Source organism: Lepidochelys kempii, chromosome 9, assembly GCF_965140265.1.
Source record: "Lepidochelys kempii isolate rLepKem1 chromosome 9, rLepKem1.hap2, whole genome shotgun sequence".
Classification (NCBI taxonomy): domain Eukaryota; kingdom Metazoa; phylum Chordata; order Testudines; family Cheloniidae; genus Lepidochelys; species Lepidochelys kempii.
In genome coordinates, this window is record NC_133264.1 from 82336405 (window position 1) to 82358956 (window position 22552).

At 38.5% G+C, this 22552-nt stretch overlaps 1 protein-coding gene across 3 annotated transcripts in view; it reads right to left on the reverse strand.

Moving 5' to 3' along the window:
* Positions 1–22552, reverse strand: part of ABCB7 (ATP binding cassette subfamily B member 7) — a 65152-nt gene that overhangs the window by 18191 nt on the left and 24409 nt on the right. The window contains exons 2-9 of one of the 3 annotated variants that reach the window (XM_073361126.1): positions 21543–21791; positions 20084–20170; positions 14695–14814; positions 4331–4463; positions 3603–3871; positions 2418–2506; positions 2239–2326; positions 203–377 (exon numbers count right to left, since the gene is read on the reverse strand). In XM_073361126.1, coding sequence (XP_073217227.1) covers positions 203–377; positions 2239–2326; positions 2418–2506; positions 3603–3871; positions 4331–4463; positions 14695–14814; positions 20084–20170; positions 21543–21548 — 967 coding nt within the window. In that variant the 5' untranslated portion in view covers positions 21549–21791. The remainder of the gene's footprint in view (positions 1–202; positions 378–2238; positions 2327–2417; positions 2507–3602; positions 3872–4330; positions 4464–14694; positions 14815–20083; positions 20171–21542; positions 21792–22552) is intronic. The other 2 variants (XM_073361124.1, XM_073361125.1) reach the window with 2 other exon arrangements.

Sequence of the window (22552 nt, forward strand, 5' to 3'; positions counted from 1 at the left end):
TAGAGTGTTAGCTACATGAAAAAGAGAAAAACTAGAAGAAAATTTTACCAAAAAATAGAATGAAACATCCATCCCCAAAACAACAAGAATTCATAATTACAGTATCAGAAGCAGTAGTATCAGTCTTTCTAAAATACTTTAATCCAGTTCAGTTATTAATGCAAAAGGGAACTTGCATTTTACTTAGAGTCAGGTCAATTACCTGCAATGATTCCCTGACTAGCAAGCACCATAATGGCTGTTAAGCCAACGCTGAATATAGCGCTTTGCCCAAAGTTCAGCATAGCTAAGGTAGAGGTAGTCTTCAGTGAGGCATTTTCATAGGTCTTCAAAAATCCATCATATCGCTGGGCTTCATATTTTTCATTATTGAAATACTACAAGATAGATAAAGATAGAAAGGTGTGACATTCTTAAAAATGTACTAGAGTCAGTGTACTTTAGCTAAACATAAGATTCATTGTAACATGTTACATCAGTCAAAAATTTATTCGATATCTACTCGGTGTGACATTAACTCTAATACCCAGAGACAGGTCCAAAAGGTGAGGATACAGAAGCCCAACCAGCAAGGGCCAAGGCCATGACCTGGTGAGAAGACCAGAGCCCACCTGGCATCTTCACCAGATTGCTGTTCCTGGACCTAGCTCAGGTGCTTCATCTTTTGTGTTGGTTGACCATCTTCTCTATCTGCCAGAACTTCCCTAATACTGTGAGGATGGCAAGGTCTTCATGATTTTACTCCTCATCCAATCTCCATTTATGGGTCCTTCTCCACAGCAGTAGAAGCATGAAACTGATATGACTCTGGGCAGTTTCGGGGCTGCCCACAGGAATCTGTGCTGGTCCCTTTTCACTGCTGCTATTTACTCTTCTTCATGCAGATACTGTGATTGAGGTACGGTGTTCGGAACAGTGCACATGCACTAGAATTGTCCATCTACTGGCTCAGAAAGACACCATCAAAATGGTTTACATTCAGAAGATGGTTTTTGCAACCATGAAGGATAGGGGATTTTTGTTTTGTTTTAAATGAAAGTTTAAAATTTTGCAGAAATTGTCATTTTTGGCTCAAGCACTCACTACAGAAAAGTTTCCCACTTGTCACTGAGGAATGGATTTGTCAATCCCTGCACACAGTTTTCACACTACCTAGTTGAGACCATTATCCATTTTAAGAGAACTATGTTTTTACAACATATTATTGGTCTAAATGTGTGACCATATGGCTTCACTTCACTTAGGCTGGAAGCGAACACCAAAAAACAACACACCTCCCCCAGGCCAGCTTTCTGCTTCTACAAATGCCCAAAGAAGCATTTCTTGCACATCAGTTTAGAAATTAGCTTGGGCATCCAGTTCTCAGACTTTGGTCCATGGACTACCAATGGTTTTCATGTCCCTTCATGGTAGTCTTCCTGCAGCATAACACATTTGAGGTCCATGCATTGGGGGATTATGACAGAAGATAATCCATGTGAGGAACTCTCTTTTACAAAAGTGCTCCCACAGACAGGAAAAATTGGAGAACAGCTGGAATAAGTTATTCACCAGACTTTATCATTCTTTAGATACTGTTTTAACTGCAACAAAAGGGCAACAAAAATTATTAGGGGGCTGGGGCACATGATTTATGAGGAGAAGCTGAGGAAACTGGAATTATTTAGTCTGCAGAAGAGAAGACTGAGGTGGGATTTGATAGCTGCTTTCAACTACCTGAAGGGGGGTTTCAAAGAGGATGGATCTAGACTGTTCTCAGTGGTAGCAGATGACAGAACAAGGAGTAATGGTCTCAAGTTGCAGTGGGGGAGGTTTAGGTTGGATATTAGGAAAAGCTTTTTCACTAGGAGGGTGGTGAAGCACTGGAATGGGTTACCTAGGGAGTGATGGAATCTCCTTTCTTTGAGGTTTTTAAGGTCAGGCTTAACAAAGCCCTGGCTGGGATGATTTAGTTGGGGACTGGTCCTGCTTTGAGCAGGGGGTTGGACTAGATGACCTTCTGAGGTCCCTTCCAACCCTGATATTCTATGATTCTATCAGGAAATGGAGATGGCGTTCCAAAAAGTGGAGGATATTGTAAACCAAAAAATGAAGGAGAATAGGGAACAGGGGTTGATACTAAAAGTTGCTCTCTCAAACTGAACATGCCTAAACTCACTTTGAATATATAGATGTTAGTGGGTAATTATATTGTATACCATAGTGTTAAAGATGGTAAAAAGAGATTTAATGTCTTACCTTCACAGTTTCATAATTTAACAGCGAGTCAATTGCAGCATTACCTGCATCATTATCTGCTTTGTTCATTTCTATTCTAAATTTAGTCCTGTAAAATAAAGGTTTTCACAGTCAAAGAGTATTGGTTGCAGTGAGAACAATAATCTTTAAATCCTGACCTGTTTTGAGGAATGCCTTACCTCCACTGTGTAACTCCTATCGTGAATGCTGTATATGCACCGAGTGTCCCCAGGGCTACAAATGCGAATGGTGCACCGCATTTATAATACTGGAGGGGAAAAAATGCTAATCATCAGTATGATTTAGGACACCAATATTATTTCAAAAGTATCACAGCATCCAAAAGTTGGGTAGGTCCCTCCCAAAGCAGATTAAAAAAGACATAGCTCTTGCCCTGAACAGCTTATAAATTAATATCAGGCTTGATCTAACCAGGGTAACAGGAAGGGAGTTGGCAAAGGAAGGACAACGGTAACATCAATAAGATAATGAAACAACTCAGCAAGGGCTAGTGCACAAAATGGTAAGGAAGCGTTTTAAAAACTTTTTGTATTAATAGAATAAAGTAAGTGTCTTAGTTTGCAAATTTCTTGAAGGCTTTGCAAAAAAGGTGGGTCTTGACTGACAGAGTAGTGGCCTTGGAAGGATGTTCCCACTATGACCCACTCTTAGTATGCATAGCTTTTGGAGACAGTGTGAGAGAAAGGCTATAGAAGGCTGCGAGAGATGCAGATGAATGGGGTATCAAGCCTGGTGTCTCTGGCAGGGTGGATATAATCAAATGATAGCAAGACAAAAATTCACAACTTTCTAGGCTGAAACATTTGATCAAATTATTTAAACAAAAATGTTTGTAAGGTGTAGAATCAAATATTCATGTAATAATCCAAGATAAGGGACAACACAAACAAAAAAAAATACTACTGAAGACAAAGGGCTAAAAATTAAATTGAAAACTCATAGCTTTTTTCCTATATTCATCCAGTTTGTTTACTTTACGCATGTGACACAAATTTATGTATAGTCATTTTGCCCTTTTGACTTCATGGGTTTTTCCATACAACAGGAGAGACAAAAAACATTTTTTAAAAAACCATATAAATGTGACTAAAAACTACAAATTAGAAGGGTATTCAGAGGCATGTATTGTTCCTAAAGTTAGCTTAAAACAAACAAGTTTAAAATGACTAAACTTCAAACTGATAGTGTGCTCTCCTTTAAGTTTTCAGTACAGCTACCTTGCAAATGCTGTGTTTATTTAGTAAGTTTTGTTGCAAAAACACTTAAACGTTTGATATTATTTCCAAAAAGTGAGACTTGATCCTTCCAATTTACAGGATGCCTCATGAAAAAGTAACACTTACCAGAATTCCACTCACGAGTGCCATTTCAAACACCGTGGGTCCCAGATTAAATACTAAAGCACTCAGCACAAAGCTGATGCCCCTTGTTCCCCTGTCAATAGCTTTTGACAGAGCTCCTGTTTGCCTGTCCAGGTGGAAACCCAAATCCAAGTTATGCAGATGGAGAAAGACATTCTTTGCTATCCTTCTGATAGAATTTTGGGCCACTTTCCCAAATACTGCATTTCTAGCTTCATTAAATAAGGCAGCCGCAGCTCTTGACACACCATCTGAAGAAGGATAATAAAAGAACATTTTTTAAAGTCACTTATTTTACTCAACTCCAAAACTGCCTTGATAAAGAAATATGACAGAAGATGTTGTTCCTCCCCTATATACGACAGCTTTCATGCTAAGGGTAAATCATAGCATTTATTGCTCCAAGATTTCATGTACTTTTGGGGTTTATTCATTTTTAATGTGGCTGTTTGTATAAATGTACTGGGGTGGGTCAACTTGTTAAAGGAGGATTCATTATTGGAAATAATTTCTATAAGCACCATTTTTTTTTAGAACTTGGGTAACAGAACTAAGGCCACAGAAGGCTGGATATCAACAAAAGTAGGAGAATATAATATTAGAATAACCATCTCCAATGCTTCGCAGCTAAAAAGGTCATGAGCTCTAATATTCCAAAACCTTACTGAGGAAAGTCAACACCTGTCGACAGATTAAGGAATCACACTTACAGCCAATCAGAACAGCTGTTGCCATGGTTGCAACTGTATGTGGTGCATCACTCAGGTTCAGCATGTTTCCAGACATCTGGTTGAGGTTGTCTACTGCATATTTAAACATGAAGGGAACCACTATATTCATGCCCTAAAAGCATAAAAACAGCAATTACCTAGGATGTGCTAAAATGTTTATTTATAAAGTATACATATTTCCCTTGAATTAACTACAACTATTGCATTTCATTATTAACCACTTAGTGCCAGTAGGATGGCTCTCCTGGTTTCAAAAATAATATTCTCCGCATTAGGAAGTTTGACCTTCCAAGACAGAAGGATTACTTTATGCATCCCACTGGCTCCTTTTAAATATCAGCTTTCATCCTAACTAAATGGTTTACTGTAAAAACACTTGAATTCATTATGAAGACTCATTCAAACAATGGCAAAACAGAGACTATAAAGTATCAAGACTGCACAGTGGAGGGATAGCTCAGTGGTTTGAGCATTAGCCTGCTAAACCCAGGGTTGTGAGTTCAATCCTTGAGGGGGCCATTTATGGATCTGGGGCAAAAATAAAATAAAATAAAGGATGGTACTTGGTCTGGTCCTGCTTTGAGCAGGGGGTTGGACTAGATGACCTCATGAGGTCACTTCCAAGCCTGATATTCTATTATTAAAGAATTTTTGCTACAAATACTGCAAGATAACACAGTGGAAATGGTCAGTGGAAAGAGCTACTGATAAAAAAAATAGTTAACTCTGGACCAGTTTCTGAGAGATGTTAAACACCTGAAATTCCCACTGACTTCAAACAAAGTTGAGAGGTCGGCCCTTTGTTTTGTCCAACAGTAATATTACTTCTTGTTTATACGGTGCTCTCAATTTTCAAGGTGATTTCAAAGTTTAATCATTTTACTGAGGTTAATCTAATGATTCTCCACAGTAATGCAACATAGTTCCCTTACAATCTACAAATGCATTATGTAACATGTCACTGTCGTGAAATATTCAAATCATAGCATATATGGTATGCTACTGAATATTCTGTAAGAGGGGGAAAACAATGGAATTTCCTGTACATATAAGAAAGAAAAAGGCTGGTTAAGTTGATAAAGGATTTATCTTCAGAATTTTCACTTGCATACATTAAGAGCTAAAACATGCGAAGATTCTGTAAGGCTTAAGAAAACAAATATCCCAAATCTTGTTAATGTTCCATTATTATACCATTCATTTATACCAACGATAAAGACATTACTGTCAACAGCCTTAATTTTATCTCCGACTGATAAAATTATTCAGGGATTTAAACTGCTTTTAACAATGAAGGTTTCAAACTAAGATATATGAGTTTCTTAGCAACTGAACAGATGTCTTACGACTCAATATCTTTAACACACGCCAGATGTTAAAATACCTTTACAATGAACTGACTTTGCATAGATGCTTTGCAACTAGAAAAAAAAGGCAATGAAAAACAAATTAATCTTACAGGTAGATCACCTATCAACTTTCAGTGTATGTTATATAGTTTGTATCAGGAGAGGTGATAGGTAAATAAAGCAGACCAGCCCCTCTTCAGTTACAAAAACTCCAGCTCTCCACTCCAAATCCATAGTACTGTAACAGCATCTGGAGGCCTTAATCCTGATTGGGCTCCATTGTGTTAGGGACTGTACAGACTAACCAGACATCCAAGCAATGAACACTAAAGTTTTCAGTAAAAAGGGATAAATTCGCACTGCAGCACAAGTTTAAGAATAGGTTTTTACAACACACACTAAAAACATCTGACGTTGGAAAAGTTTACAATGATAAGAATTGTTAGCAAAGGGGACGATAGAAGTCTGTCCACTGGAAGAAAAACGGAGTTTTGAAGGTGCCAGTTTTTGATAGGATTCAAGGAAAATTATTTCAAGGGATTTCGTATGGGTTATTATTTTTACTTCTAAAAAAGGAACCATAATTTGCTTAAATCTTAACTGTTAAAAAAAACCCAAAATACATCATGATATAGATAACCCAGGAAAGAGAATATCTAGATGCTTTTTATTGGTTAGCTCATAGCAAATTCTGACAGAAGGCCCAATCCTTAATTCCTTGCTCATGATAAGCTTCTTACTCCTAGTGAGGAGTGCAGGACTGGGCACCAAATCCGCAACTCTCACTCCCTTTCCAATGCATCATCAAGAATCTACAACCTATCCTGAAGGACGACCCATCTCTCTCACAGATCTTGGAAGACAGGCCAGTCCTTGCTTACAGACAGCCCCCCCAACCTGAACCACACACCACACAACAGAACCACTAACCCAGGAACCTATCCTTGCAACAAAGCCCATTGCCAACTGTGTCCACATATCTATTCAGGGGACACTATCAGAGGCTCGTTCACCGGCACATCTACCAATGTGATATATGCCATCATGTGCAAGCAATGCCCCTCTGCCATGTGCATTAGTCAAACTAGACAGTCTCTACGTAAAAGAATAAATGGACACAAATCAGACATTAAGAATTATAACATTCAAAAACCGGTTGGAGAACACTTCAATCTCTCTGGTCACTCGACTAAAGACCTAAAAGTTGCAATTTTTCAACAAACAAACTTCAAAAACAGATTCCAATGAGAGACTGCTGAATTGGAATTAGTTTGCAAACTGGATACAATTAACTTAGGCTTGAATAGAGACTGGGAGCGAATGGGTCATTACACAAAGTAAAACTATTTCCCCATATTTATTCCCCACCCTCCAACATTCCTCAGACGTTCTTGTCAACTGCTGGAAATGGCCCAACTTGATTATCACTACAAAAGGTCCGTTCCCACCCCCCCCCCCCCACCGGTAACAGCTCACCTGAAGTGATCACTCTGGTTACAGTGTGTGTGGTAACACCTATTATTTCATGTTCTCTATGTATATAAATCTCCCCAATGTATTTTCCACTGAATGCATCCGATCAAGTGAGCTGTAGCTCACGAAAGCTTATGCTCAAATAAATTGTTAGTCTCTAAAGTGCCACAAGTACTCCTTTTCTTTTTCCGAATACAGAATAACACAGCTGCTACTCTGAAACCTCTCCCTTTCCAATAGTTTGCAACTGTGGAATTTTTCATAATAATAAAGATGCAAACCTCAACTTGTATGCAAAAAGCCAATAATATCTCTTAAATGGCTATAGTGACTGACCTCTCCAGTAGCTGGCAGAGAAAGAATAAACAGATCATTGTAGTTAAGATAAACTTCAGAGGCACTAAAAAACAAACAAAAAACCAACAACCCTGAAGAACTGGGGATGTGTTAAAGATTTTTGAAGCTTTAAAGTAGAAATATAGTTTTGGAATCCAGATTTCCACACATACCCTTCAGACAAACAGAAAAATATTGTCACTCCCTTTGGAGTTACTTGTCTTGAAACGCAATTTTCTGTAGTATTTAGTTTTTAATAAGGCACATTATTATACCATCTGTGTAACAGTGATGACCACCACTGTAAAATGCAGGTTTTCCTGGGAGACCCTATTCAGTAAAAATGAAAAAAAATTGTAATGTAGATTGCCCTGATTTGCTGCAGATTCTTACAAATCCCTCTGCAAGGATTTTACTTTTCCATGGGCTACACTGTACGATGTTTTAAAGTACACTTAAAACAATCTCTGCAGTTCTATTTCTAACTAAAACAGTTTATTCCTTATACTGCAGTTCTCAACTTGCACCTGTCAACAGATTAGTATACAATTTTGCATTCTTTCACACTAATGTACAGTGATTCAACCCAAAAGATTGTTTTAATAAAATGTAAAGGTGTGCCTCAGGTTACCATTGTTCTGACTCCCTGAGGGTGAAACTTGAAGAATAAGGCAGCATGGTATTGCATCTCATTCATAATCAACTTAGTCTATATTCACATCACCTTATTTGGGTTTTTTTGTTTTGTTTTAGATCAAGACATTTGTTAATCTCACTGGGGAGAGAGAGAGAGAGAGAGAGAGAGAGAGAGAGAGAGAAAGAAAAGAGTGTTGGTCATTAAAACAGGTCTTTTCTCAGTGTGGTAAGCCAACATGAGATCATGTTCACATAGCGGGAACTAAATTTCCATCTCTAACATTCTAGACAAACTTATCTACTTCTTTAGTAGCCTAGATTTGCTGGCACAGAATTCAAAAGCTCTAAGTGAATCTGGATATTCTGTACCAAAGAAGCCATCTATACCAGATAAACAGATGAGTTAATCTTTATATGTTCTCTGAACTTTTGCATTGCTACAAGTGCCAATGCCCCCTATGGGATCAATCCCTCAGGAAAAAAACTGAAGAGTCTTCCTACAGAATTCTTTTCTTGAATAACTTTCAAATAGTATACCCTTTAGAAAAATCTCTTTTTAAAGAGATTGGTTGTTAATTTTATTTTTATAATGCAAAATGTACACACTTCAAGCTTTCACACAATGGTAAAACTAGTGAGAATAATTCTTATTAAAGGATTCAACCCAAGCAGTCATAGAAATCTGTATATTTTTACCACACAAATTTTGAAATAAAAGTTGTGGTCCAAATTCACTGATGATGTAAGCAGGTATGGCTTCAATAAAGTCACCCCTTTTTATACTGCTGCTTAATTGAGCCTGTAAGAATTGTACAATTAAGCACAAGTTTCAGGGTAGCAGTTAATACTCAACTACAAAATTATAAATAAGGTTTAAATGTTTTTAAAATAAGATTGTATTACTTTAAAGGCAACACAGCACCATCTACAGAACAGAAAAGCATACAAAACAGAAGTTTGAGGTTTTGCAGCACTAACATAAACAAATCCAAATTACTTCCTCCTATCCAGTCCCCAGTGCATCCTGTCTTCTCTTTTGATCTTAGATTGTAAGCTCTTTAGGGCAGAAACAGTCACATTTGTGTCTTGTGCATTCCATTGTTCTTTTCTTAATAGATGATGATGATGGGAGAACAACTGAGATCAAGTAACGTGATAAAAACGGTCCAAGGTTAACTCTTCTTTCACATATAAGTCTATGTAACCTAAATAACTGTTTGAACATTGTGTCTAACTTGAAACTTCGATCTAGTTATAAATTAGCTTTAGAGTTGTCTGCAATACCAAAGGGGTCTGTACTATTTGTATATAAAAAGCAGAGCATAGGATACACCACGCCAGATAGGGACCAGTCAAGTCTGGTACCCAGGAAATTTAAAACACAGTCAGTGTAGTGGTCAAGTGGCAGCACAAAGCGCTATGTGCAGATGAGTGAGCTTTGATCCCCTATCTCTCGACCAGCTTGAAGACCCTCCTTTCCCCCACTTCTCCACTTCAGTGACAACTCCGCTGGTGGTCACAAGGAGCAGAAACAGCACCAACCCTTGTAGAGGAACGGTTGCTGTTATACAGTGCTGCAAGATAGATTTAGAAACAGGGGAGGAGGAGGAGAAATTATGGGCTACTTGAAGCTGAGGGCTTTGAAACTTCCCCTTTCCACAGCAGGGGACAGGGAATTAATGTTGAAATATATCTCACTTCAGACTTCTCAAAAAACAAACGCTCTCTGAAGAAAGAGATTAATGAGACCATCTGACTCCAGGTAACAAAAGCAGGTGCTCAGATACTACCATAATGGGGACCATATACAAACCTGATTTATGAGGTAGATATAAGTAACATGCATTGTAAGTTCCATCAGCATGCAACACCTGTTCCTTGCCCTTTTAGCCAAACCATTTTCCCCCAAACATAGAAAATTAACAGTCAGTAGAAATACAGATAGTATGAAAGATTTCTCCAGCTCATGAATAATGCATATTGAGTCCATGAGCAAGAGGCCAAAAAATTGCAGATTTGACAGAGGTGACAGGATTCTTGTGAAATCCATGAGTTTAATCCGGCTCCTAAGGATACTTAATGCATCTGAGATGGAGAGGGAAGGAGGAGGAGGAAAGGGAAAGTGAAGGAGCCAAAATAAACACACAAAGCAACAGAAGACAGAACTGGGAGATGGAATGTGTAGGAATTAATGCCGGACCACATAAAACCTTGCACAAGTTATCCAGTGTATCTAAAATTTATTTATTAGGGAAACTCTCCCCACTCCCTGTTGCACCTGACACTCTGAGTTTAAATGTTTTAAAGATTCAGAATTTAAAACATATCAAAGGACTACATAACAACACTTCTGAAAAAAGGCCTTATTAGCTTCAGAGCAGATCTTTGCCTGTCAGCCCCTTTTAGTCCTCCAATCATGAAGAACTGAACAAATAATTATTTTTATAGTAGCATATAATATAAGCCTTTAAAATCAAGAAATGTGAAGAGAGAAAAGAACCAAAAACAAGATCATTTTTCCAGTGACAAGCAATCCAGTCCTGAAATAGGGACAGAGATAGGCTATAACTGTAGGCTCTTCAGTAGCCACAATGCAACCTTGTCTACTTAGTTTTGTGGCTGAGTTGCACTGAACTTGAACATTTCAAAAGGAACAAAATTGGGAAAACCCACAACTCTCCCTGCCTTCCCACTTCAAACAACTGGCCTTTACAAAATACCCATTCTAAAGATACACGTTCTCTGGAAGCAAACAAGTTTATAGTGGACAAAGTGAACCAGGTCTGCACTTAACATAATGGGAATCAGATACATCAGAGTTCTTACGCTAATAGAGTTTTGTAACAATATGCACGTTAATCTCTGATCAAATAGATTATAAAGTACAAGTAAGCGATCACATGAACAAACAGGACAAAGGGCTCCAAGACAGTCTAATGCAGAGGTTGCACAAATGGTTTTTTTCCCCCCTATATAAGGTTCAGGGAGGCTACAGATTAATACAAATTGATTTATTTTTTTTGGAGGAAAAGGTGGAGGGATTTAACAGTGCTGGGGGGAAAGGCAGAAGCTAAGAAAGCCAGTACTACCTGAGACATCACAGTGAGAGTCTATGCAGGAGCTAGTTTTGGTAGAGACAGAATATGGCAACTAGGATGAGTACTAAGAAAGAGAGAAATTGTCCATGGAGTCTTAAGATGGTCCACCCACAATAAATATTCTGTTCTCATAAGACAACCTGCACTGGGAACCAGTGAAACTAGATAACTAGCTCCACGGGTGACCAAAAAGTATTGCAAGAGTCTGCATGAAATAAGAAAAAAAAAAACAAATCTCAACTGGTGACTCCATACTAAAAAAACCTGCTATGAGACTTCTGTGACTGAGAATGAGAACAGGATAGTATTTTGACCCGTTGGTACCACAATGAAAGAATAGCCTTGGAAGCATTTGTTAATTTGAGATTTTTCTTTCTACTCAGAAGCCACTCATTCTGGGAGAAGGTAGTTGCTTGTCATTGCCACTTGCTGTTTTATTTGATCTCAGATTGCGAGTAAGACAATATTTATGGAATGATTAAGGAAAAAGAATCCCAACTTATTAGGATCTCTTAGTTGAGCTGAGGTAAATACTGGGCACTTTTGTAAACTGTGCATATTGCTGTTTATGCAATACGGGCATAAATAGATGCATGCATGAACTTAACAAGAAGGGTGCATAATACTCAACTACTGATGGCAGGGCATCCTGGGCATCAATTCATCTCATTGCATATAAGAAACTATCTGGAACACCTCAAGCTGAAAAGCCCCTTCTAGAAGCGGTATACCACGCTGCCATATAGGGGATCAGACTTAGGGCTTGTCTACACTATGCAGCTTTTACCGTGTGTGAACTCTCTCTCCCGTTATTTTGTTGGCACTTTTGCTGACAAAATACTTCCAGCCCCGTGAGTGATGTTAGGTGGTAGGAGAGCGCTCCTGCCGACAAAGCCGCGTTCACACTGCCACTTGTATCAACAAAACTTTTGTCTTTCATGGGGGTGGGGCTTTTTTAAGTACCCATGAAAGACAAAAGTTTTGTCGACAACGTTGCAGTGCAGACAAGCCCTTAGGAGTGTCACACTGTACTATGTGCAGGAGGTCAGACTGGATGATCCCTTCTAAGCTTAAAGTCTATGAGATGTACTGCCCTTGGAGCTGGAAATACTTCAGATTACCTTCAAGCAGCCCACCTCCAGCTTGCACTTGAAGCACTATTATTAACAGGTTGTAAAAGGAGTCACAGCCAGCATTCCTCAGACATAGGGAGAGCCGTCACGCCAGATATGTAAGGGATGGGGAGGGGGATTCAGAATAACTCCCTAAACAAAAACAGAGAACATGTATGCCAGGTAAGTACCACTATGTGGCCTACTCTCTTGTTCCACTTGCAGCATATCATGCCATCTGCTACGAGGATCTGTATTTTGAGCGGATTGTGAACACAGTTTACCAAAGTTCAAAGCACAGTTTCAATACTGTTGCATGTTATGCACTGGCATCCAAAAAAGGGGTGGAGGTGTCTCAGCTATACATGTATGCCATACTCTGCGCACAGTCAGCTGTGTTATCAGTAACTTCCTGCACAACAACTGGAAAACAGAACATCTATTGTAGAAAACATCATGCTGCCATTTGAGAGAAAAAGTAATCGAGATCACTGGTAAGACAAAGAGCTGCAGGCCAAGATATTGCCTCTTCACTCCAGCTCAAATAAACAAACAGATTTCTCTTCCAAGTACTCTCCTTTTAGCACCTCTATGCCTCAAGTTTGTTTCTTCCACCCTTCTTTCATGTTGCTGAATGCTGATAAGACAATACTTAATTTAGCCAGTTTTAGTACTGAAGCTCAATTTCTTAGTAAGAGCTTGTCTTGATGGGGAAATTGATTGGAATAACTCCCCGCATGGATACTCTTATTCTAGAACAGCTGTTGCAGAATAGATTATTCCGGTCAATTTTCCTTGTAGACTAGCCCTGAAACAGAGACTTTCTGCACAGCAAAACCTTTTCTTTATTTATTTCCATTTGCTAGAATTTAGCTTATCCCAGCTGCAGCCTAATTTTAGCCTTATGTATGGTAAATAATTGTCCACAGACAGTAGGTAGCTAGTTAGAGCCACTAGTTTCACTGAAAAGATTAGAATTTGCTTCCCAACACTTAGCAGTCACAGGAGGTTTATCTTTTTCTATGGCAAGAGAATCTATATATGGAGAGAATTAGCATGTGTTCCTCTGCCTTATTCCTACAAAACTACTGCCAATTTAGGACTGTACCCTCCACCAATCTGGTGGATATTTATTGTGAGGATACTTCAAAGTCTCAAAAAGCCTAGAAGTGGGTAAACACAAATTTACTATGGTCTAGCACTCAAATGATTCTCTCAAAAACAGAAGTAAAATAAAGGTGAAATCACTACCTTTGCCTTGTAATAGGCCTAAATGTTTTTTCTTTTACTTTTAAACTAATTTTTATGAGGGACAATACTATGATCAGCAAGAATATGGCAATACACATAGTCTAATACAAAGTGAAGCAAAATCAACAGTATCAACCTTCTGGGGGCTACAGCAAAGTCTTATGCCCCACCGAACCCCACAGCAAGACAACAGGGAAGAACTGGGTCTGCAAGTGTCCTTCCTACCAGTTTAGGAGGAGCTGCCTCAGGACACTAGGATGCCACCACTTCTTTCTACTGCATGGCTGAGCTAAGCCAACAACTTTCTAGTGGCGGTGAATAAAAAGTCCCACCTGCCAGATACTGCACCATGCAATCATTGCCCAAAAGCTTTTCTTTGTAGCTTTCAGCCATATGGCTGAAGAATTGCAATCCTCCTACTATCTGCATTTCCATGTCATTAGCCCAGGGCCAAACTTGCAAGGATTAAGGGAAAATTCCATGTTCTTTATGAAGCCAGTTCAAAATTACTCAATTGCCATATTCAATCCTACATTTTGTGACCATCAAGTGCTATGCCAGCTCCCTGCCCCTCAAAGGCTTGTATTCTCCCAACGCCACCAATCTGTTTCAACCCACCAATCACGTATCACACCTTGGTTCTCTTCCTTGCTGCCTCAACTTCCCTGCCTTTCTCTTCATCCTCTGTCTCCCCACACTCCTTCACCCCTTTCACTATGTGTGATTCTTTTCTCATCACCCCTTCCCGCACTTACAAACATTCTATTATAATTTAACAGATTAAGCGGTGAGAAAATTGTGGAATCAACTAACCTGATCAATCCAAATCACGTGTTTGATCTCAACTAGTTCCTCCCAACCTCACACCCAGGCCAGCCCTTGTGCGCAGAGTTTTTTTATCTGTATATTATAAGCACCTCAACAAACAGAAACAGTATACCTGTGCTGTATGCGATGTACACCTATGTGTTGTATGACTAATACTAAATTGCAGGTCTACTCGCAAAAGTAACAGCAACATTAATGCTTCCTGACTGCAGTGAGCTACAGCAACAGCCATCACAATTCAGAGAAGTAACATTTCTTACCTTTGCACCTGCCAAAAATCCTAGAGAGATGGCAACTCTGGCTCGTAGGTCTGGTCTGTCTTTGGGCCATACATAAGATATCATTGCCCTGATAATCTTCCCAGCATCTATTTCTTTCAACTATTGAGAAAAACACATACATCATAATAGAAGAGATACAGAAATACGTTTCAAAATACACTATTTAATAAACAGAATGAAAGAAGCAAAATATAAACCCAGAATAAAAGTTACATTCACTAACCAAGGTGAGTTTTATTCAAAATTACCTGAAAAAACTATTCAGGAGTTTCAAGACATTAGGAAATCAAGTATTTTTCTTTTAAAAGTTGTCCTGAAGGTAATAAAATCTACAAAAACTATAAAAACAAGATGGCAGACACAGTACTGAGAAAAAGAAGTACAATCTATAGGTTCACAAACCAGTTATTTCACCTAAAACACCCCAATTTTAACCCCAAAAAGTATTCTCTTCCAGTCATGAATCCTCCACTTGTAGAGTATGCATTTAAATACCAGTGCTAAAAAACAGCATTATTAAAGGCATGACAGAATTGTGTTTTAACCTAAAAATATTGTCCATATGATACAGGAGGAAAATGATTTCTATACTCAAATATATGAGAGTTAGAAACTGTAGAATGACATAAAAATGTAATGCCATTTAGGAAAACATTTAGACTTTTTCATAGGAAACAAGAGTTGTTGCCTCAGCAAATGATGGGGCAGAAGTATGTCACTGGAGTTAAAATGCATCTTATTGGTTTGCCATTGTTTTTGTAGCTCTCCTTGTCAGAAGCTTCTGTACTATAACAACATAAGGGGCTAGTCAATGAAACTGAAAGGTGGCAAATTCAAAACTGACAAAAGGAAACCCTTTTTCACTCAATGTCTGAACAGACCATGGAACTCAGTGACACATTTGTTGTTGAGGGCAAGACTTTTGCAAGATTCAAAGAGGGACTGGACTCATATACAGATAAGAATAATCAGAGTTCAGTTAATGCTAAAGTTAAAGCTTTGGAAGGGATCTAAACTCTCATTTTAGGGTTTAAAACAATCTATTACGGTTTAGGATAAAACCTACATGAGGGGTAGACTATACCACATGTTTACTGGGGAGAAGGGGAAGGTATTTTAACTGCCTCTGAAGTATCGGTACTGGTCACTGTCAGAGGATAATGGGTTAGGCAAACAATGTTTCTGACAGAATATGGCAATTCATATGTTCCTATTTTTGTGAATATTGTCTTATGTAATTGTTATATAAAAATTCTGATAAATGTAAGTGAATGCAATACTTGCACTTAGTGACAGAAATGTCCAGTGTGTAACTGTATATTCCCTATCATTTTATTTGTATGAATGGTTTTACTTTTATTTGATAATGGAAAAAAACTACAAACGTTTTAACATAAAGCGTCCGAGGGTGTGACAGCACGTGAAGTATTAAGTATTTCCCATAGTCTAGGGGCTAATTTATATAGCACCAGAAACTTATAAGGGACTGGTACAATAAGTGAACTGTGCTGAATTCGCACATGCTCCAAAGAGCTTAAAGCGTAACTACACGAACAGGTACAATACAGAGAAGAGTGATGGTTAATCATTGCTCTAATGCTTCATGGAACAAGTGGCTTTTTCAAGACTTTTGAATGCAGTGTGGGGCTTGGCACATATTTCCTGGGAGACGGTTCCCAGTACCCAGGAACAGCATGAAAGAGAAAACAAAATCAGGAGTGTAGTGAGACAAAAGGGATCAAGGCAAGAGAAAGGTCTGCATGGATTACAGAAAACATGTAAGTTAAGTGCATCATTAGATACAAAAAAATAAATGCAAGTTTCTAAGATTCAGTTTCTGAGCATACAGGAACTCAAATGCATCTGAAATTAAGTATTTGTGCTAGGTGTTCAAAATTTTTAAACATTCATATTTTAAACTAAAATAATGGTAAGCAAATGTAATTTAGGTGCATTACCATAAACTGAAATGTTTCAAGTATTTAATCATTTAACAAGCTTCATGTCACTTATCCCTCTTTACAGAATAGTGACAAGGACTCTTGCTCTGCCTACCTAAAAAAGTGTTTATTTTCTTTTAGGATATTCTACAGTGTACACTGGGATTCTTTCAATCGGTACACATTAAAGTTATGGCTAAGAGCAAAAAACCAACCAAACAAAATCCCAAAACTGTTCTAGTTGGGTTAATTGTGCGTAAAACGTCACCACTTCATTTAAGAGTGGTCTCTGCAGTTGGGTAATCATGCATTATGAGGTCATTTAGCTATACATGACTACAGTTTAGTTTAAACAGTACTGTAAAGTTTTTGCTGATCTTTTATTTTATATCCTCCCCCTCCGACCCTGAAGCTCCTTTTTAAGCCAAGGACAAATCCAACATTCAGATGACAGCACACATCTTTCTGAATATAGCCAAGACGTTTTTATAGTGAGATAGTTTAGTGGATAAAGCAGAAACCTTTTTTCTTGAATTCCAAAGACGTCTACCTGCTGAACAAAAATCATATAAAAATGTGTGCCTCAGTTCAGACTCTAATGTAACATACAGTACTACACTGACAACCAACAACTCATCCTCTGTCAGTGCTGGACACCCAGGGTTAATCTTGAAAGACAGAAAGGTTATCTAAAGCTGAAGTGAAGCCAGCCTAGCAAGTAAACTAAATTACCTATCACCTCTGTGTGGGTTAATCTTTCCATTTCAGGCTACATTTGTTGGGAAAAGTTTATTTGCCCTTTTCTGGATGAATTTTTATTAAACAGAACAGCCATGAAAATAGATGGATTTTACAATATAATTCTGTATTTCCCACACTGCAGCATACCTTACGTATTCCCCCTTACATCAATTGCATGGGAAAGACATACATAAGATTTAAAATTCACTGTGAAAGCCAAGTTTGAATCAGAGGGAAAAGGTTTTTTTGTTAAGAGAAACGACTGCTGAAGCAACCTGGAGAAACCAATATCAAACTTAAGCCTATAATTTAACAGAAAAACCCAGCTCTCTTTATGTTTTGAGTCTCAGCTTCAATGGCAATCAGAATAGAAAAGTTAGTAAGATACATTGACAACTGCTGACAGTACATACAGTACCTGAGCAATATAAGTACCCTCTACACAGCCTTTAACAAGTGGATATATTGACAATTCATGAATCAGTGGAGGATGCAAAACAACATATTTCTGCTTATCCCTTGCTACACAGAAGAGAGGAGATATTTGCAGCAGCACATGCATGAATCCTACGCTTTGTAGCGAAGGATATGCATAAACAGTCTTGTATTTCAATCTGAAAAGATTTTTTTTTTTTTAGCACCATTAATGGGTTGGAAGGAACAAACTGGTGCCATGTTAATAGGAAACCTACTAGAGTGACTGGAGTGGTTCTAATTATATGTTGCTATCGGCTAGTCAGACTTTGTACAGGAAAGCTATTAGAGAGAAAAAATGAGAAGGAAATATAAAGGCTGCAAACAAGGAATTCAATTTGGCTCCTTGAGGGCTTTGAATGGTTACAAAACCAAAACAGTCTATTCAGAATAGAGTGAGAAGGCAGCAAGTGATTTGCAGTGGCCTTGCAAAGGATCAAGAAAACAAAAATTATCAAAGGATGCACCGAATATGCATTACACCAAAGTTCAACATAAAATGAACGTAGATATAATTATATATGTATAGAAACATGAATCTGAATGCAGAAGATATACAAGTCACAAGGTTAGGAATATTTTTTTAAAAATTAAGTCTGTTAAAGGTGACCTGTAAAGGAAAAAAGGGATTGTGTATATCATTGATGCCAAAGGGCTTTCTTTGAGTATTGCCCATGCCATCTTTTTGGGAGGAGAACTTGCTATTGTCTCCCATGGTCTTCCAGTCTCTGCTATGTCTCCTTGATAGTGTAGACTTCAATCACTAGGCCATTAAGGAGTGCTAATAGCATAACATGTTTTGGTACATAATCTCATAGGATGCCCAGCAAAGGGAAAACATATACACCAGATATGTCAACATGCTTATTATTATAGGAAGGGGCTGATAGTGCCACCTGTTCAGGTTGCCTGACACTTCCCATTATGAGACTCTGTTTTCAGTTCCTTCAATTTTACTGAACGTTAACCATTTGGGCTGAAATTATACATACTGGTGTCTGCCTCTAGCTGAATTTTGGGGTAAATTTCAGTCAAAGCTCTTCAGCAGTTTCTAAGAATGAAGCTTGGGAAAAATATATTGTTTTGGCCATGTTAAAAGTACCTTTTTTTTTTTTTTTTTTTTAAAAACAACTCTAGTATCCCCATGCTTTGGAGTTGGAACTGGTGGCTGGAATGCCTGTGTGATGTGCCTTTTGCTTGTCCCTGGAAAAATCTGCCCAAATTTGGTGAAGCTATAAATCTCTAAAAATAAAATAAAATCAAATCACAGTTTGCACATGCTCTGTAGAGACTTCTTAGACTTTAACAGTTACAATTTCTTAGGAGTCCATCCTGGCTAAGTATTCCTGAGCCTCTCACAACCTCTCGTGCTGATCAGACTGGGCATGAGCCATGCTCTCACAGTAACTGAGGCTGCTCTAGCCCAGGGCTAAAGGAGTGAAGACAGACTTTCCCTATAATGGCTGCTCCAGGATGGGGTGGGGCCAGGCTCTGGAACTAAGAGCAGGGAGCTGTCTCTTCTGTCAATGACTACTCTCATCCCCTCTGTACCCTGGCAGCATAGAGGAAGAAGCAATCTGACTCAAAAAGCAAACTGAAATAAACAGAAATTATACACAAAGAACCAATGTTAAATGAATATTCAAGTTGCAATGGGAAAAATTAGAAAGTGTCAGAATTAAGGTTGCCTGTGAAACATTTAATTAAAGGGATAATGACTTTTCAACTAACAAGTTTTTTTATTTTCTATTGCTGCAGTGAGTGCAGGCAGAGTGAGTGATGCACTGACTTGTACTGACAAGCAAATTCCTTCTACACCAAATGTCAAGTCCGAGAAATGCCACTGACAAGCAGGAATAAGAGAACATATTAAAGTATAATGGAACATATCTGTCATGAAAAGTCTAAAATACCGGAAGCTAATTTCAAGTCAACATCTGTGACACTTTGGTGACTATTTATTTATAGAAAGCCAGAGAATTTGTGGGAAAATAAACAGATAAAATTATTACCAGTGTTGGGTAATTTAAAATCTACTAATCCAAGGTTCAAAACTAACTGTATTTATTAGACAACAGTCTAAAAACTAAACTAAGCAGCCATCTGTGTGAAACATTTGCTGTTTTCCATTGTTAAATGTTTGAAAACGCTGAACATGATTGATACAACATCTTGAACAGAGTTTGAGTAATATTGTCTAATCAAGCTTTTACCCCTTGCTTTGGATCAGTGTGGAGTCCTCCACCTGCATGACCATGCCAACATGTTCTCTTATCTATCAGTGGCCTCCTCTGGAGATTCTGTGTAAAAAAATAAATATCCATTTACATAGACTACAAGAATCATGGACTTAAAAAACCAATGAACAAAACTTAAATTCTGAATTAAAGTGACAATCAGAATAGCGCTGAAGATCTAGTAGCTCAGGGCCATCACCCAGAGGAATGGAGGTTATGCCTCAAGAACAGTACTTTGCGGAGTAACAGTTATGTGTCAAAATACCTTAGAGCAGAAACTGTCTCTAAGAGTTACAGAAAGATCTCTAAATCCTTCAAGTACACATCTACTCTGAAAAATGACTATGTAAAAATGGCACCTTCTTTTTCAACAGACCTGCTTCCTGTGCACATGGAGCATGCTACCTGCTGATCTTAGAGACAAAGGTATGTTTTTAATGCTTTTATTTCCTGTCGACCTTGCCAAGATCTTGTATACATATAAAGCTTGCCAGGTTTAACTAAGGTCTACTTTAAAAAAGGAAGGTTTAACTAAACCAATGCAAAAACCTATGTGGACACATTTGTAAGTCAGGCGTACACTGAAATATCAATTTAGTTCAGTAAGCAACTGATTCAAGATAAGCTAAATTAATAAAAGGCAGGCGTAGACCAAACTAAGTAGACTCTTTAACCCAGTGGTGGGCAACTTGCGGCCTGCATGCAGCCTGTCAGGGTAATCTGCTGGCGGGCCACGAGACAGTTTGTTTACACTGACTGTTTGCAGGCACAGCTGCCTGCAGCTCCTAGTGGCCATGGTCCGGACAGCGGTCTCCACCCCACCCAGCTGAAGTGGCCACGGTCTGTGGCCCCTGGCAGCTGGAGCTGCTGGCCCCAGGTACCGCCCCCCACACCCTCGAGCATCAGCCCCCCACACATCAAGTGCCCTCCACATTTAAACAGGTATTTTTAGTATGTCATGGACAGGTCACGGGCCGTGCATTTTTGTTTATTGCCTATTACCTGTCCATGACTTTTACTAAAAATACCCGTGATTAAATCATAGCCTTAATTATAAACAGGTTATAAGTCTCAATGTTTAATTACATCATAAATTAAATACATGAATTTCAATTTACTTGTGTCCGATTAAGTCATCCAAATATCATCTCATTTATTTTTTAGCTATACATACTTTCCCTTGATGGGTAAGAAAATGCATTTTTACAAAGTCGCTGTTCAAGCACAACTGCACTTTCAATAAAGTGCTTAAAACCACTGCATTAGACTAGAATGCTATGATCAATTTGGCAAGTATCATAATAATGACACTTAGAGCTTTACAAATGCTTCCAAGTACTGTGCAAAGCATTAATCTACACCACTTCTTTGAGGTAGGATATTACTACTATCCCCACTTTGAAGACAGGAAAACTGAGTAGAGAGGTTCAATTACCTGCATAAGGCCAGGGAGGGAGGGAGGAGGGAGGGAAGAAGAGAGACGGAACTGGAGATCAGTAACTCCTGAATTCTACTCTAATAGACCTTGCTTATTAAAAAAAAAAAAAATCTACAGTAAAACACAGTTAATTTTGCAATCTTATCAAGCACTTGAAAGCGACTAAATGCTAAATTTAAAGTTGTCCATGAAATCTTAATTCTGTCCCTTTGTGTGTCCAATCTCTGCACTGAATGAGCAGGGTTCCTGTGTGGAAAAAAAACAGTATATGATCATGTAATTAAAAACTATATTGTAATCCATATGTACAAGGGGGCATAATTATGATTGCATGGGCAACTCCAAGTGGTATTTCCTAACCTATGAGTGAGTGGATTTGCAACCTAAATAATGGTCTTTTAATACATTTCCTAGATGTTTAAAAAAAGATAAAAACAATGTTACATACCACTGTAATAATCTCCCCATCATGCATCATCAAGAATCCTGAGACTGCAGCATGGCAGCACAGACTTCTACCACAGCGGTTCTCAAACTTTTGTACTGGTGACCCCTTTCACATAACAAGCCTCTGAGTGCGACACCCCTTATAAATCAAAAACACTTAACACATTATAAATTCTGGAGGCAAAGTGGTGTTTGGGGTGGAGGCTGACAGCTCGCGACTTCCCCTCGCCCCCCTGTAATAACCTAACCCGACCCCCATTTTGAGAACCTCTGTTCTACCACTTCAGTTACATGGCCCATATGATGCTCCCAAAAAGGGGGATAGGAAGCAGGGGCCACATGCCAGGTCTGAGGAGTGCAGGTTGAGGCAGCCCAGCCTGGTCCAGTCCCTTGCTGCTTCCAGACATTGCTAGTATAGTGTGTTCTGTGCTGCAGTGATAGTGTGAACCTGTTTTTTTTTTTTTTTTTTAAATCGTGTTCAGTTATTTTAACATACTACCAAAATTTTCCTGATGAATATAAGTGGGAAACAGGAAATGTTGATTTAACAGTTAATAATT